A 17,064-nucleotide genomic window follows, 5' to 3' on the forward strand; every position below is an offset into this window, starting at 1 on the left:
GAAAGAAAAATATTAAAAATCATTTTTCATCTCTAAACTTTCATAAAAGTAACAATATAATCTCTCAACATTGATTTTATAGTAATTTAATTTTCGAATTTTAGTATGTATCGATTTAGTCTTTCTACTTTTAAATTTGTAACAATTTAATCTATAACGTAAATAAATTTATCAGATTTAGATGTCAATTTTTATTATTTTAATGTAGATTTTGTATTTTATAAAAATATTGAGCCCCTACTTAGTTTATTGGTTTATTTGTAGAAGAAATTTTCATTAAATTTTAACACTAATTTTTAAAATATGAATTAATTTGTTATAAATTTTAAAGTACTATACTAAATTATTACATAATAAAATTTAAAATCTAAATTATTACGAAATTATAAGTTAAAGGAGTAAATCGTTATCACCTAAAATTTAAATTTAAAAAAGAAAAAATCAGTAAAATTAAAAAGAAAAGAAAAAGAAAGGGGAACCCTAAACCCTTCCCCCTTCCCCGCTCACACGCGCTCCACTCTCTTCTTCTTCCTTAAACCGTCTTCTCCTCCGTTACAGCAGCAGTGTCGCCGCCGTCGTCTTTCACCCCCTCGCCCCCCCCCCGCCGTCTTTCATCCCCTCGCCCCGCCGCAGCATCTCTCTCTAGGGGTCTGCACTAATTTTCTACTATCTCGTCGTTACAGGTATTTTCTCGATCTCCATCCATGCCTTTCTTCTCACTTGAAAACCGCAAATTAGGATTTTTCTTAGGAAACAAACGAGGTGTTGTGTTGATTGTTTTCTTTAGTAACAATTCCCAAATATCAGCGAAAAAGTGGCGAATTGGGACTTCTCGAACTGCCTTTTGATTTCTTGCGTTTGTCCTGCGATGCTTTGATCATCTGTAAATCTTTTTGCTCTCTACTGAAAATTGCCTTGTTCATGCGACCATGAATTTTCCTGCATTTCCCTTCTTCTTTATTTATCTAGAATCAGTCGGTGTAATCCATCGTATTATCATATTGTCTTTTAATCCCTAGCTTGTAGGTGTTATTTTGATTGACCGAAAAGCCGCAAATATTTATAACTGTATAATTGTAGATTATAGTCGCAGGTAGACCGTGTCTTTAATGAAATTGAAATGTTCTCCCTCAGATTAACCAATTCGCTAACCAGTGATACTCTTTACTGAAAATTGGAGTCTTACATATGCTCTCAACTGCATGATTTTGATTTAAAAAGTTATTGAAAATATTCAGGGTGAAATAGACATATTCTAAAACACGGAGGCATTAAAAGGACCTAAAGACTATCCTCTTATAGTTACTTTTATATATATTATAGATTATAGATACAATTCGCTGGGAAAAGATCAATCTATTAGTAATCCGTGGCTATTTGCATTTGATTTCATTTAAATCAACTTAAAATTAATTTATCCTAAAATCTTACCAACGCAGCTAGAACAAAGGAAGAAGAGAAGTTGAAAAACTCCCTTCATTTATGAAAATTGCTGCTACCTACTTGATTATAGCGTTCTCTCTAATATTTCAATTTTGTTAATTAAAAAAAATGTTGAATATATTAGAGACTTATTCAATACAAAATTAAAAAGTTTATGGACCCATTTGACATTTATAAAGTTTAGGACCTATTAGGCACAACATTAGTAGTCAAAGGTCCTATTTGGCATTTCTAAAATTCAGGACCTATTAGGTACAAAAGAAAAAGTTTAGGGACCTAATACGTACTTTTTAAATTCCCAAGGCCTGAAAACTAAATTTGTAATTCAGTGCAGAAAAAAGGGGAAACACAAACGTTTCTTTCTTGTTGCTGCCTCCTGAAGGTGGTAACCTTTGCCTTACACCATTCACTCTGATTGGCAGGTACCTTCCTTTCCCTATATTTATTTAATTTTTTTAACATATTTCTCTCTTCATTTTGTCGTCTCACTCTTGATAAGACATAGGAAGGACATGAATTCTAAGTTTTCAAGTTAAAATATTACTTGTACTTGGTTTTTGATTTGATGCAGTTGAATTTTCAGTTCTTATCGTGCAGTAATGGGGGAGGTGAGGCAGAAGAAAAGGCAAGAGAAGGGGAAGAGCAGCGACAAGAAAAAACACTCTAAGGTCTTCTTGAAGAAGAATAAGAGCAGTGATAAGAGGAGGCTGAACAGAAGGGGGCCTCAGTTGGCACCCTCCCTACAGAGAGAAGTTGGTCGAATAAAGGGGGATGTTGAGTCTGACAATTCTGAGGTTAGTGATTGTAGTGAGGGAGAGACTTTTCCTGGGGATGTTTATGAGTATGAAGAGGCTGTTCCAGAGGAGGAGTCAGGGAAGAACCGCCGTTATGATACTGTTGATAACTATGATTACGAGCTGCCTGTTCACTTTAAGGTAAGTGTCATTATTTTTGTTTGCCATCTATTCTACTTTTTAGAATTTTGATTTTTGATACTCCTTTGATTTTTTATATTAATGAATTTTGATTTATGTGAGGATCAAAAGATGCCAAGGAACTTAGATGTAGAGATACATGAAAGATAAGTAGTAAATGAAGTTTAACTAAACACAGTCAACTTTACAATCAATGACATTTTTGAGCAATTTTGAAGTTTAGATGTCTGTATCTTAAAAGAATTGCCGTGTCAGTAAGTTAACAGTGTCTCAATCTTGTATTTAGGGGTCAATTTGGATACCATGAAGCTCCATTAGTCTGTCTTTGGTGGATGAATTACATTACGTGCATTTTGTTTCCCATGATTGGTTGGTTCTTGATGTTTATTCATTATAGGACGAGGATGTGTCTTCAGATGATGAGGAAATTGATGAAAGGGATGGTAAAGGAAACTTGACTGAAGATTCAGATGATGCTGATCCAAAAAAAGATGATGACGGTAGTCATGCTAGGATGTTGCAAAACATTACTGGAATGCCTCGTGAAGCATTTGAAGGTAATGTGGTTAGTGGTTACAGAATGCAGGATTATGTATGTAATTTGAACAAAAAAAATTTAAGGTTATGGAGGTTTGCTCTTCCTCTAAGATTTCAACTTTAGTCCCATATTATTCATAATCTATCTAATCCGTATACCTCATTAAAGCCTTGGGTAATTTTGTGATTTTATATCACTTTATCTAACACCACCACCGCCTCCCCCCCCAAAAAAAAATAATAATAATAATAATACAAAATTGTTTCCCTTCATTATATCCCAAAGTGAAGTTTTTTGGTGTTCCTTATCCCACAGCAAAACATCTAGTCCCTGTCATCCTGGAATAGCCAGTATACCCTCCAACCGTGGTAATAGAGCTTTTAGAAACGTTTCTGTTAAAAATTTATGAAATAGTTGTCTCTGTATAAGCATGTTGTTCTATCAGATGTTCTCCGTTCTCTCTCTTTTAGTTTTGTTGCTCTAATATTTCTGGTGTATTCTTTGTCAGCTGATATATATGACAAATGAAACAGCCAATTATAGTTGCTTGCACAATCAGAGATCTTAGATAATCTATTTCATCTTTTCTCCCTAGTTCAAAATTGATATATTAATCAAATCAATAAGTTCCGTGCATGTAGGGGATGTTAAAGGGACTGTTTTTATACTTGAGACTTTTTTTGACAAATTAGCTCAAAATTTTTGGTTTAGTACAGATAAAAAATTCTTTGGAATATTTGAATTTTGCTATTGTAATTTTACTGTCAATGACCTATCTTTCAGGAAAGAAGAGAAACAATATTGTTATATCTGAGGCATATCAGGAGTCTGAATATAATCCCAGTCGTGATGTTTTGGATGGTAATAGTCTCATTAGCATAGAGGACCTCCTTGATCCTCTTCAAGGAAAACCTGGATATAGCATGCTTAGAAAGCGAACTCTTCAAACAGAGAAAAAGTCAATGGCACTTCAGGCACCACTTCCTAAAGCAGATCGAGAAAGAGTGGAGAGAAAAGTAGCTTATGAACAATCAAAGAAAGAAGTCAGTAAGTGGGAGCCTATAGTCAAGAAGAATCGGGAAGCCTCTACCTTGTACTTAGGTGAAGAAGTAGATTTGGGGTATTCTACTGTAGGAGCAATAGCTTCTGAATTTAAACCTAGAACTGACATTGAGAAGAAAATTGCTTCACTCGTTCATGATGGGAAGATCATGGAAGCTCATAAAAATGATGGTTCTAAGCTTCTTGAATTAAACAAGGTATTTGGATGTTGCCTTTTGCTCCTTTTTGTCGCCTGAACTCTATGTTGGGTGAAAGGCAGATGAGATTAACAAATCTGGTCGTGCATGTTGTTCATGGTCTATGATCCATGGAGCCTGGGTTTTGTGATGTTTTTGTACTTTTATTAATAAAAGCAATAGTATGATTAATATGTTTTTTGAATTGTGGAAAGTAGATATTTTATGGTATCTTATTCATGATATTTTCTGATTTCTAGAAAAGGATTTGCAAATAGTTTATCCTGAAACTATAGTAACACTTACATTAGGCTACTGATTTTTATAATTTGATTAATGAGTTCTTTTGGATGTTTATAATTCTAGAATTAATTAAACCATAAGGGAAATATAGTTGGATTGTTCTCATGTGATTTCTTCGTTGTATCAATTGCTAAGGAAGTTCAACAGCTCCGATGTTGCATGTCTGTTTTGGGGGCTAGATGCTCTTCATTCTTTGTCTTTTTAGCTTGATAATTAATTTTCTAAGAGGTTTCAATTTTTTAAGTTCTCTACCTTAAGTAATTGGAAAGATAGAGCCAAGCTAAAGATGACATTGAAACCCTTTCTCTGGATGAAATGGTACATAGGTTTCAAGGAAATATGAGAGGTGAGCCTCAATGGTAATTGGCCTTGTGTTACATTTCATATTAGTCTTACAGACGTAAATGGAGGAAGAATAGGCAATAAAGTGACGTTATTCTAACCATTACTGTTGTGTACTCATGGAGGTGTAAGCCTCTTACAAACCAAAGACGATTTAAGTTGAGGCTTAAAATTTTTTATTGTCATGAGATAGGTGTTTTAGGACGTAAATCTTGCAATTTGTTTTGAACATTGTTTAGGCCTTCTTGACTTGTTTAGGTTGACTGTTGATAGTTTCTTGTTAAATTTTTGGCAGGTATCATTTGAGGATGAAAAGGATCGTCAGAATCGGCTGGCTAAGATGCGCAGCCTTCTTTTTCGTCACGAGATGAAGGCAAAACATATTAAGAAAATCAAATCAAAAACTTACCATCGTCTGCTGAAGAAAGATAGAATGAAAGGGGCGTCTGTCCAAATTGAAATGGATCCTGATGCTGCTAAAGAATTGGCGATGAAGCAAGAGTTCAAGCGGGCAGAGGTGATTTTTTGGATGGTTATTTTTTTGAACTTTTAATGGATATCTCAACTGGGTTGAGTTTTATCATGTTCCTCATAAATTATATATATTTTATTCCACCAATCCGTCTTTAATAATCTGGGCCCAAGGTTCAATCTTTTGAATCTCGTCTTTTCTCATGTAGGAGCGCATGACTTTGAAGCACAAAAATAGCTCACGGTGGGCAAAGCGCATTTTGAGTCGTGGTTTGAATGCCCAAGATGAAGGTACACGAGCTGCAATAGCTGAACAACTCCAACAGCATGCAAATTTGACTCGAAAAATGCACACACTAAAAGATAGTAGCAGCAGCAGTGATGAAAGTAGTGATGAAGATTTCTCAGATGATCAGTCAGCGGATGAAAACAACAGCAGGGCATCGAAGTTGTTGGAGAAGGCAAAGGACAAGACTTTAAAAGCATTAGAAGATGAGGAGGAAGCTCCCAACTCTGGATTGCTTGCTTTGCCTTTCATGGTAATAATGCTCGTTTTAGTGTCTGTCATTTGAAATTCCATGAATTATATTCAGATGACTGGTTCTATTCTACTGCCATGTATTTTCAAATGCATTAAACCAGCATTTTAACGTGATGGTGTGATGTTCTTTCTCGTATTTGAAACTATACATTGTCAGATACTAATACGGCACCACACATTATGCTAGGTCATTTCAAATACAGCACACATTGTTTTGAATAGTAGTACTCACTCTTATACACAAGACTTAGAAAAAGGGGAAAGAACGAAATGTAAAAGGAAAGTTGTATTACTCTTTTGAACATGATTTTTCCATGGCATATTGGTGGTAACAGCTCTTCTGTGTGTTGTGGGAGAACTGAAGTCAGAATTATTCCAGAGGAAATTTTAGCTTCAACGTTAAAATGTGAATTTGTAATCTGTTATCTAATCTTGTATGTAAAACATTCTTGGTTGTTACTTGTCCTGCCTTTTTCTGGTAGGTACGGGGGATGAAGAAAAGGGAAGAGGCAGCTGCTGAAGAGGCCAAACTTGCCATCCAGGAGTTTGAGTCACTCTCGAAGCAGCTGACTAATTCTGAGACAGAAAATATAAATACAGAAACTACTAGTGGTAGAAGATCCTTTGGTGCAATGAAAAAATCGGCTCCAGAACCAAGAAAGAAGACAAAGTCAGAATATTATGGTGATACAGATGATGAAGATGACACTGAGGCTAGAGAACCCGTGGAGTATGATGGGGACGATAACAATAGCAGTTTATTTGCTGATGCAAATATTAGTTCTGATATTCTTTGTGAAGACTCCAAGAGGCACCAGAATTCATTTTTTAAAGTAGGAATGTTTCATGAATGTTTTTTTTCAGTCGGGTCTATTTCTTTCTATCTTTTCTTTTGCTGAATAAGCATTTTTTCTCTGTTCTTGCTCAGAGCTTTGATGAAACTGTTAGAGATCCAGGTCCTAAGACAACATATGAAGTTGCCATTTTTGCATCTGACACATGGAAAAAGGTTGAAGGTTTCGTTCTTTCATTGTGTGCCTAATCATCTTGTCTTGGTTAAAACATTTTCTTTTGGTTAAAAATGTTTATATTTAGCATGTGTTTGGTATGCAGGCGAAAAATCTTGAAAAAAGGGTGGATTCTACAACTTCCGCCATTGTATCATCTAAGCCATATTTACAAGGTCAAGTTCCAAAGGTATGATTGTTTTCGTCTATCAATTTGTTGGTGTTATCATTGTTTCGTTGATATTCTTATTCTTCTTATCATTAATATCGTTATGCTTTTCTTTAATCTGATACAGGAAACCATGCAAGATGTGGATGATCAAAGTGACTCGGATCATGAGATGATGGTAGAAGGGGTTCTGACTTCAGCTAATAACGAGTCTTATGAGCTTCCATCTCAAGCAGATTTGATTCGCGAAGCTTTTGCTGGAGATGATGTAGAGGAGGAATTCGAGAGGCAGAAAGAGGAAATTCTGAATGAGGAAAATCCTGAACCAGAAAAGCCTGTTTTACTACCTGGATGGGGCCAATGGACTCACATCCAGAAGAAAAAAGGCTTACCTTCTTGGATGCTGAAAGAACACGAGGTTGCAAACAAGAGGAGGCAGGAATCTCTTAAGAATAGGAAGGATGCAAATCTCAAACATGTTATCATCTCTGAGAAATTGGATAAAAAGGTAGGTGGCTTAACATTAGCCAAAATAGCTGCAACTCACTGAAAAGATCGTAACTCTTTTGGACCTTTGGTACTTATTATGGTGTGATTGAATGACCATGTTTCCTTTTCGTGGCAGGCTGAGAAACTCTACACAAAGACTCTTCCTTTTCCTTATACAGAAAAGGATGTATTTGAGCACAGTATCCGCATGCCTATCGGCCCCGACTTCAACCCTGCATCAGCAATAGGTGCTCTTAATCGACCAGAGGTCAGTATCATCATCTCGTTTAGCATTAAAACCGTAGATGGACCATTCTCGAATCTTGATAGAAACACATTGAAAACCCTTTTGAATTTGTTTTATGCAGGTCGTGAAGAAGTCTGGTGTCATTATAAAACCGATTGAGTTCGAGGAAGTTGATCCTCAACAGAAAGTTGAAGAGCACAAACAGAATGGACAGAAACAAAAGAGAAAAAATGGTAAAACCAACAATGGAAAATCGGCCAAAAAAATGAAGAAAGTTGGAGCCTAAAATCAGTCTTGAAAGTTTTCACGACTTTCCTTGTGGCGAGACTCGCGGCAGTCAAAGGTGAGAACTTGGATAGAGTTGGTTGATTTTGAGATCTCTTATGTGGAAATTTTTTTTATAAATTTTGAGCTGAGGCAAAATCTGATAATGGGTGGTTAGGTTTTATTTATATTCTATTTGTATGATATTAGTTTAATCCAATTTTGAGCTGTATTAATATGATCGTCATCATTTCCCCCCATTTTTGTATGAATCGTAGATTGGAAATTAGCGTTGATATAAATTTAGTAATCCAACGTTGAAAGATACAAATGTATTTTTATTTTTATTTTATTAAGATTTATTATTAATTGTTGCATAAAAGTAATAGAAATTGATTTGGTGGTCAAAACATAAATGTATATTCTGCTCCACATACCACACCAACCCATCCATTTCATGAATTATAAACTTCTAATTTAGAACTATTTAAATATTGAAGCTTTCCTTTTGTAACTTCAATATATTTTGAAATAGTCATTTTCACATTTCTTTTGGGTGGGTTGATATTGTTGTGAGCTTGATGAGCATAATAGAACACAGATACTAATAAAATATAATATTTAAATAAATAAATATTAAAATGAATTAAACAATATATAAATAAAATAAATTAACAAAATATAAAATAAAAAACTTTCTAAATTCTCCACTTTTTGTTTATTTTCATAGATTTTGCCTAATACGTGTCTTTCAAAATCCATAAAATGCCACTGTTTATGAAGGTGGATTACATGGATATTAAGAATGACAAGACACATGACTATACATGGAGTGTGGGAGTGACATTTGATTTTTTTACACCAAGAATGAATATCTATTTTATACAATTTATAATACTCCTTTTAGATATTCAATATATATATATACATGCTTAGTTAAAATCTTACTAGGAAAAAATCCATTGGAAAGAAAAATCCTTCAAAAATCCTAGTGAAGGAAAAATCTTAAAAAGAATACTGCATTCCAATATTATGCACCAATTTCTCAAAGATTGTGGTTGGTAATGATTTTGTAAATAAGTTTGCTAGGTTGTCCTTCGAATAAATTTGATGTACATCATTTTCTTCAAGATCATGAGTGTAGAAAAGATGTGATGAAATATGTTTTGTTCTAGTGAAATATCATTTTCTTCTAATAAAACTATTATTTATTTATAAAAACATATTGACATTGAATTGTTTTGATATCCCTCTTTTAACAAATATCCACCAGGCGATTGTATTACATTCGTCTTGATTGTTTCAATCCATATAGCGAACTATTCCCAAGAACTTGATTTATATGTTTCAAGTATCTTAAATCTTTATGGGATTCTCATATAAATATTATTATCAAGAGATCTATATAAATATGTTGGAACTACATCCATAAGATGCATGTCCAAATTTTCATATACAGTTAGACCAATTAAATATTTTAATGTAATTGCATCCACTACTGGAGAATATGTTTCCTCATAATCAATACCAAGTCTTTTGAAAAACCTTGTGCAACTAGTCTTGCTTTATATATTGTGACCACATTATTTTCATTTAATTTTCTCACAAATACCCATTTGTATCCCACGGGTTTGAGACCTTCTGGTGTTTGGACTATTGGTTTAAAAACTTGACATTTTGACAGTGAGTTTGATTCTGACTCGATTGCTTCTTTCCACTGGAACCAATCTTTTCTATGTCGACATTCTTCAATAGATTTTGGTTCAGGATCCCCACTTTCAAATATAATATCATAAGCAATATTATACGCAAAAATGTTGTCAATAACTACATTAGTTTGATTCCATCTTTTTCTTGTCATGACATTGCAAGGAAATCGGAGGTCCAAGCGGAAGCGAGGATTGTCTCAATTTCAATTTTATCACAGAATAAAAATTATGCAATTCATCAAAAATATTTTACAGCATACAAGAAGAAAAGAATTAGGGTTAGAAAGTGTTTACCCTTGAAGAACCATTCTTCACGTAATCCTTCTTCTTCATGATCTTTCCTCGAAAAACACAGGACAACACCACAAGTGAGACCTATGTATTCTCTGTGGGGGATGAAAATTATCGGGAGGTATGAGCTTTGAGTTTTGGGAGAGGAAGAATAAAAAATCAAGAGGGGAATTTTCAAGGAGATCGAAAACAACACCACCAACCCTCATAGACCCTCTTTGTGAAGAAGATAAAAAACAAATCGATCAAACTAACTTCCCTACTTACCATGTAATAACTGAGAGAGAATTAAGGGGGAGAGAAATTATTTCCCTCCCTTTAAATTCAAAATTAAATTGAAATAAAATAAATTTAATTTAAATAATAATAATTACATATTAACTAACTTATTATATGATTCATCTCAAAATAAACTTTATATTATAACGTATCAAATACATTGTATTAATTATATCACATATAATTAATTTAATTTAATTATATCACATATAATTAATTTAATTTAATTATATCACATATAATTAATTTCCTCAATTAATTTGAACAATTCAAATTAATCCAAAATCAATTCTAAAAAAATCCTTGTTGAGCTACAAAGGGGACTCTATGGACTTGTAGATTGAAGCTTCAATGGTATTTGTATAATTAATTAAACTTCTTTAATTAAATTATTCAACATCCATTAACCGTCGGTCACTCCACTAAAGATCGACGTAGTGGGAAGGTTATGAACCCATCGGATCGCTACATGGGTTTGATTGAAACCCAAAACATCATTTCGAATGATGGGGTCGAGCATCCATTGTCTTTTAAGAAAGCAATGGAATATGTTGAAAAAAATGAATGGGTTAAAGCCATGAACTAGAAACTGGAGTCTATGTACTTCAATAACGTCTGGAAGCTTGTTGATCCACCTGATGGGATAAAAGCTATTGGGTGTAAGTGGATCTATAAACGAAAGAGAGGTGTAGATGGAAAGGTGCAAACCTTTAAGGCTAGACTCGTGGTAAAGGGTTATACCCAAGTCGAGGGAGTTGATTATGAGCAAACTTTCTTACCTGTTGTCATGCTCAAGTCTATCCGGATTCTCCTGTCAATAGCCATATTTTATGATTATGAAATATGGAAAATGGACATCAAGACTGCCTTTCTTAATGGTAATCTTGAGGATATGACTCAACTAGAGGGGTTCATAGTCCCAGATCAAGAGTAAGAAGTTTGCAAGCTTAATAGGTCCATTTATGGGCTGAAACAAACATCTAGATCATGGAACATCAGATTTGACACTGCGGTCAAGTCGTTTGGCTTTGATCAAACGTTGACGAGTCTTGTGTTTACAATAAGATCATCAACAACTCAGTAGCTTTTCTGGTATTGTATGTGGATGGTATCCTGCTCATTGGGAATGATGTAGGGTATCTGACTGACATTAAGAAATGGCTAGCTGCCCAGTTCTAAATAAAAAATTTGGTTGAGGCACAATATGTTCTAAGGATCCAGATCATTTGGGGTCATAAGAAAAAACGATTAGCCCTATCTCAAGCATTGTACATCGATCAAATGTTGATGAGATATAGGATGCAAGATTCCAAGAGGGGTTTGTTACCCTTCAGGCATGGAATCATTCTGTCTAAGGATCAATGTCCTAAGACACCTCAAGAAGTTGAGGAGATGAGATGGATTCCCTATGATTCTGCTGTAAGAAGCTTGATGTATGCAATGTTGTGTACTAGACCCGACATTTGCTATGTAGTAGGGATTGTCAGTCGGTATCAATCCAATCTAGGATTTGATCACTAGACGGCAGTCAAGACGATCCTCAAGTATCTTCGGAGAACGAGGGACTACATGCTTGTGTATGGAGATAAGGATCTGATCCTTACAGGATACACAGACTCTGACTTTCAGACAGATAGAGATTCTTGCAAATCGACATCAGGGTCAGTGTTTACTCTGAATGGAGGGGCCGTAGTCTTGCGAAGCATCAAGCAAGGATGCATCGTAGACTCCACTATGGAAGTCGAATACGTAGCAGTTTGTGAAGCAACTAAAGAGGTTGTTTGGCTGAGGAAGTTCCTTTCAGAATTGGAAGTTGCTCCAAATATGATTTGTCTATCACTCTATATTGTGATAACAAGTGGCAAATTCGAATGAGCCTCGGAGTCATCGTCAGGGTAAGCACATAGAGCGAAAATACCACTTGATCAAGGAGATTGTGCATCGTGGTGATGTAATAGTCACAAAGATCTCATCGGAGTACAACATTATTGATCCCTTTACAAAGGCTCTCGTGGCTAAAGTTTTCGAAGGTCACCTGGAGAGTTTAGGTCTGCGGGACATGCGACACTTTGTCTAGGGGCAAGTGGGAGATGATACTGGGGTATGCCCTAGTTTATTATATATTGTACATATTTTTTAGTTAATGTACATTAGTCTTCCGAGACATTAGGACAAGTGGGATATTGTTGGGATTGGTGTCCTAATTCTCCCAGAGTCTTGTTATTTGTAATGATACACATTGTTTTATGAGTAAAATAATTGTTATTTCATTCTGACATTTACTCATATCCAATAAACAAAGCTATATGATTATCTTATGTAAACTTAAGCATGTATATGTGATATACAAGTGGATCATGCCTTAAATGATAACTTAAATAGGTCAATAGTACAAGGATTAAGGTGAGATACATGATCCTGGTGACACAACATAAGATATGGTCTATAGTATAAGATTGTTGGGATATGACCCGCTTTGTAGAGGTTTGCAAGTGTTGTAAAATACTACAAATGGTAGATCCTGACCATTCATGTGGAGATGTGTGAGTAGGGGTGTCCTATACAAAGAGTTTGTATAAGATCGGACCACGAGAAGATTAGACTCTGTATATAACACTATTGATACTTGACACTTACATCTCACCTAAATGACCATAGAAGACACTAAAGGAACTCTTATTCAAGAATACCTACGAGCGGAAGCAGATATTTCCAATTCATTGTGATATAATTACCGCATATACATTCAAAACATACTAATATGCATTCATAATGCTAAAGAGATCAAGAGATCATACCAGGTGAAGATTTATTCTTCACAGCGAGTCTAAAACCCAACAGTCTACCTCGAACAATCAACACTCGGACAGAAGGAAACGGAGAAGATAACACCACTCAAAGCCCTCAGTATTCTTGGAGTGAGAATCCAAAGTGTGGGCTTTGTTCGGATTTGGTAGAGGGAAGAAGGAAGAGAGACCGTACACAACGATCAAGCAAGTGGGAGATGAGGTCGTCTATCGCATAGACAAGATGCTTGATCGTTTAGGTGAAGTATACGATCGTGTAGGAAAAAGTAAGCGATTGTCTAAACGATGTGTAGGAAAATGTAAGCGATCGTATAAACGATCGTGTAGGAAAAGGGTGAGCGATCGTCCAAACGATCGCATTGGAAATACTAAGTGATCATCTATACGATTGTTTAGTAAATGTCGGGAGCTAAACGATCGCTTAAGAAAAGGTAATCGATCGTTTAGTTAATAGCGTGCGACGGTGTAATTGGTAAGCGATCGCTTAGCAATATTGCATATGTAAGCGATCGTGCAGTCACTATCGTATAGGCACTGACTTTCTAAACGATGACACTATCTTTTTAACAATGTCTGCGCATCTGACTCCTACACACCGTCAGCTATTTATAATGCACTCATCCATTATTTAGAATAGAAGAGACGCCGTCCCATTTCCTTTATAATCGTTCAATGAATTTGATCTTATCATATTCATAACATATAAATTAATATCATATATTAATTATAATATTTTTCTCTACTAGATATAAATCATATTTATATCCAATTTCCTCTAAATTAATGTATCTCATACATAAATTTAATTATATCATATTTAATTAACTCGTTCAATTATATCATATATAATCGAACTCCCTCTTGTCAATTTGAACATTTCAAACTGACCCAAAAATGACTCTCAACTTGTATCCAAGTTATCAAAGGGACCTTATGGACCTATGGCTCGAAGCTCCAACGGTACGTGAATAGCTGACTAAACTCTTTAGTTATGATATCCACCATCCATTAACTGTCAGAAATTCCACTAAAGATTGACAGTTGAACTCTTCTTGCCATAGATATATTTTTATGTCCATTGGATATAACCAATCATCAGTACGATGACCCTTCATAGATGCTCGTAATTACAACAAGCGCCCCTATAATTACATTTTCCTCCTTAAGTACTACTGATCCCTCTAATGAACAATACAACATAGTCCTACTATGTGTGAACACCTCTCAGGCCATGAGAAGGTGCTTGTCGCCACATCGTTCAAGCCCCAAGATCAGTCCTTAAGAGAGCAATATATCTACTTACCCCTACTTTGGGGAAGAAGTGAACTCCATCTTGTGAAGCCGAGTTCCCAGCTCTTAAATCAGATGAATCCCCAAAATGGTAGGTTTGAGTCGGTGTTCTGGCCACTCACACCCATGAAAATCAAAGGACCACCCTCAATAGCAGGAGTTCCCAACTTATTCAGGATTGAGGTCATGTTACCTATGGTCATCCTAGTGAAGTGAAGTCTCAGTCATGAATGGAGTTATATGACAAGACATTAACACTTCGAGGTCAAGTCTTATACAAACTCTTTGTATAGGAATCCCCTGTTCGCATGTCCACTACACGAATGATTGGGATCAGACCATTTGTGATAAGTCACAACATTTGTAACAATTCTACAAAGCAGGTCGCGTCCGTAGTGTTATCAGGATAAGGTTTCCCTCCTATATCCATATGCTACAGACTATTTTTGTCGTCACTTAAGACATGATCACTTGTATGTCACTACATACATGCTTAAGTATGTCACTACATACATGCTTAAGTTACATAAAGAGAACCAGAGATATTAAGTTTATTGGTTTGTGGTAAAATAAAAAACATCTAAATGTACAAAGTCAAGTAGTGAAGTAAATATCATTTATATTATACATCACAAATGTTCGTACAAAGTTGTTTACAAACTATAAGACACGAGACTTTAGGGCACAAACTCAATCACCCACTTGTCCTAAAGCAAAGTGGGGAGTACAAGTAAACAGGCACAAAACAATAAACTAGGGCATAAAAACCCAGTGCAACAAAATCTCCTACTTAGCCTAGTCCAGCTGCGGGTGGTCCCGTAGACCCATGCTCTGAAGGTGATCCTCAAACACTGTAGCCGTGAGAGCCTTCGTAAATGGATCAACAACGTTTTACTCTGAGGCGATCTTCGTGACGATCACGTCTCCTCGATGCACTATCATGCGGATCGACCTTAACATGGCAACAGGTGAGAAAGTCTCTTCATAGTTGACTCCCTCCACCTAGGTATAACCATTTTCCATAAGTCGAGTCTTAAAGGTTTGCACCTTCCCATCAGTACCCCGTTTGCACTTGTAGATCCATTTACAACCTATAGGTCTTACCCCATCAGGCTGATCTACAAGATCCCATACCAAGTTGAAGTACATCGACTCCATCTCGAGATTCATGGCTTTGACCCATTCATCCCGGTCAACATCCTCCATTTCCTTTTTATAGGATAACGGATCCTCAACATCGCCATCTGCCACCATAGCTAGGATTTTCGTGAAATCCAGATAGCGATCAGTGGGTTTGTAACCCTCGAGGTTCCCTCAACTCTTGAGGTGGAACCGACCTACCAGATGAACTATCATCAACAATTCTGGTTGATGAAGCAGGTCCTTCAACAACTCTTGTTGAAGTTTCAGTAGTTTCTTTGGAAATCTCACTTAACACGACTTTACTACGTGGATTGTGCTCCCTGATATGATCCTTTTCCAAGGAAGTAGCGTTCGTGGAAATAAACACCTTGTTTTTCGGAAAGATCATAAAAGTAATCTCTTCGTGTACCTTTGGGGTAGCCTATAAAGAGGCACAACCTCGATCGTGATTTCAACTTCTTGGGATTTGCCTCAAGCACACATGCTGGGCAACCCTATATGCGGAAGTAACGCAAACTAGCTTTACGCCAGTTCCATAACTCCAGAGGTGTTCTTGCAACATTCTTAGAAGGAACACAGTTGAGAATGTATACCGTAGTCTCCATTGTGAAACCCCAAAATAAGTCGGTAAGAAAGCATAACTCATCATCGAACGAACTATATCCAACAAGGTTTTATTTCTTCTCTTTGCTACACCATTTTGCTGAGGTGTACCCAATGCCGAGAGTTGGGAAATGATTCCATGTTCTAATAAATAGTCCTGGAACTCAGAATCCAAAAACTCCCCACCTCGATCTGATCGAAGTGTTTTTATTCGTCTATCCAAAGCATTCTCAATTTCGGTCTTAAATAATTTGAACTTTTTAAAAGATTCAGACATTCGTTGCATCAGATAGACATACCCATATCTCGAGTAATCATCAATAAAACTGATAAAGTACTCATAGCCTCCTCGAGCTCGCACATTCATAGGACTACAAATCCAGAATGTACTAATTCAAGATGCTCTTTGGCTCGATAACCTTTTCCAATAAAAGGTCGTTTACATTTTACCTTCAAGGCAAGATTCGCACACTGGTAAAGAATTTTCCTATAACTTGCTTAGAAGGTCATTCTTTACCAATCTCTCAATCCTACTGAGATTGATATGCCCTAATCGAAGGTGCCAAAATCGGACATTTTCTTTTGGAGAAACTCGTTGGCGTTTAGATTGAGTTACGACAGATTTAAACATCTCTATGTTATGGAGGGAACTTAAGGCTAAAGGTCTTAGCACATACAAGTTATTTTCCAGTTTAGTTGTACAAATTTCAACACCATCCTTACGAATAAACACTTTATTCAATTTAAAAGAAATAGTGTAATTGTATTATAACAGACACTTTACAGAAATAAGGTTCCTTTTTAGTTTAGGAACTACAAAGATATCTTTTAATATAAGAAACCTATTTTGTAAAGTAAATTGGATGTCTCCCACTGCCACAGTTGAGATGACATGCCTGGTGCCTACTCGCATCGTCATCTCACCAACCTCCAACTGTTGCCAGGATCTAATCTC

At 35.8% G+C, this 17,064-nt stretch overlaps 1 protein-coding gene across 6 annotated transcripts; it reads left to right on the forward strand.

Annotated features, from left to right (window-relative positions):
* Window positions 1–457: 457 nt before the first annotated feature.
* Window positions 458–8,318, forward strand: LOC120086163 (U3 ribonucleoprotein (Utp) family protein). Of its 6 annotated transcripts, none has more exons than XM_090317522.1 (13): window positions 458–683; window positions 1,778–1,865; window positions 2,041–2,378; window positions 2,776–2,935; window positions 3,700–4,175; window positions 5,095–5,316; window positions 5,480–5,809; window positions 6,294–6,644; window positions 6,740–6,820; window positions 6,925–7,008; window positions 7,115–7,495; window positions 7,613–7,744; window positions 7,845–8,318. In XM_090317522.1, exons 3-13 carry the CDS (start codon window positions 2,043–2,045, stop codon window positions 8,007–8,009), a joined length of 2,718 nt encoding a protein of 905 aa, XP_090173648.1. In that variant the 5' UTR covers window positions 458–683; window positions 1,778–1,865; window positions 2,041–2,042; the 3' UTR covers window positions 8,010–8,318. The 6 variants fall into 6 exon arrangements, with proteins under 6 accessions (XP_090173648.1, XP_090173645.1, XP_038898574.1 ...); XM_090317519.1 differs by having other exon boundaries at window positions 464–683; window positions 1,773–1,865; window positions 2,015–2,378; XM_039042646.2 differs by having other exon boundaries at window positions 464–683; window positions 1,773–1,865; window positions 2,027–2,378.
* Window positions 8,319–17,064: the final 8,746 nt, after the last annotated feature.

The sequence above is a fragment of the Benincasa hispida genome, chromosome 9 (assembly GCF_027475165.1).
Source record: "Benincasa hispida cultivar pf3 chromosome 9, pf3_genome.v1.1, whole genome shotgun sequence".
NCBI classification, from domain to species: Eukaryota; Viridiplantae; Streptophyta; class Magnoliopsida; order Cucurbitales; family Cucurbitaceae; genus Benincasa; species Benincasa hispida.

Coding starts and splice junctions, on each gene's coding strand:
- LOC120086163 (XM_090317522.1), top strand. CDS start 2,043: ATGGGGGAGGTGAGGCAGAAGAAAAGGCAAGAGAAGGGGAAGAGCAGC. Junction 6,645..6,739: donor ACCAGAATTCATTTTTTAAA/GTAGGAATGTTT, acceptor GTTCTTGCTCAG/AGCTTTGATGAAACTGTTAG. Junction 7,745..7,844: donor GTGCTCTTAATCGACCAGAG/GTCAGTATCATC, acceptor TGTTTTATGCAG/GTCGTGAAGAAGTCTGGTGT.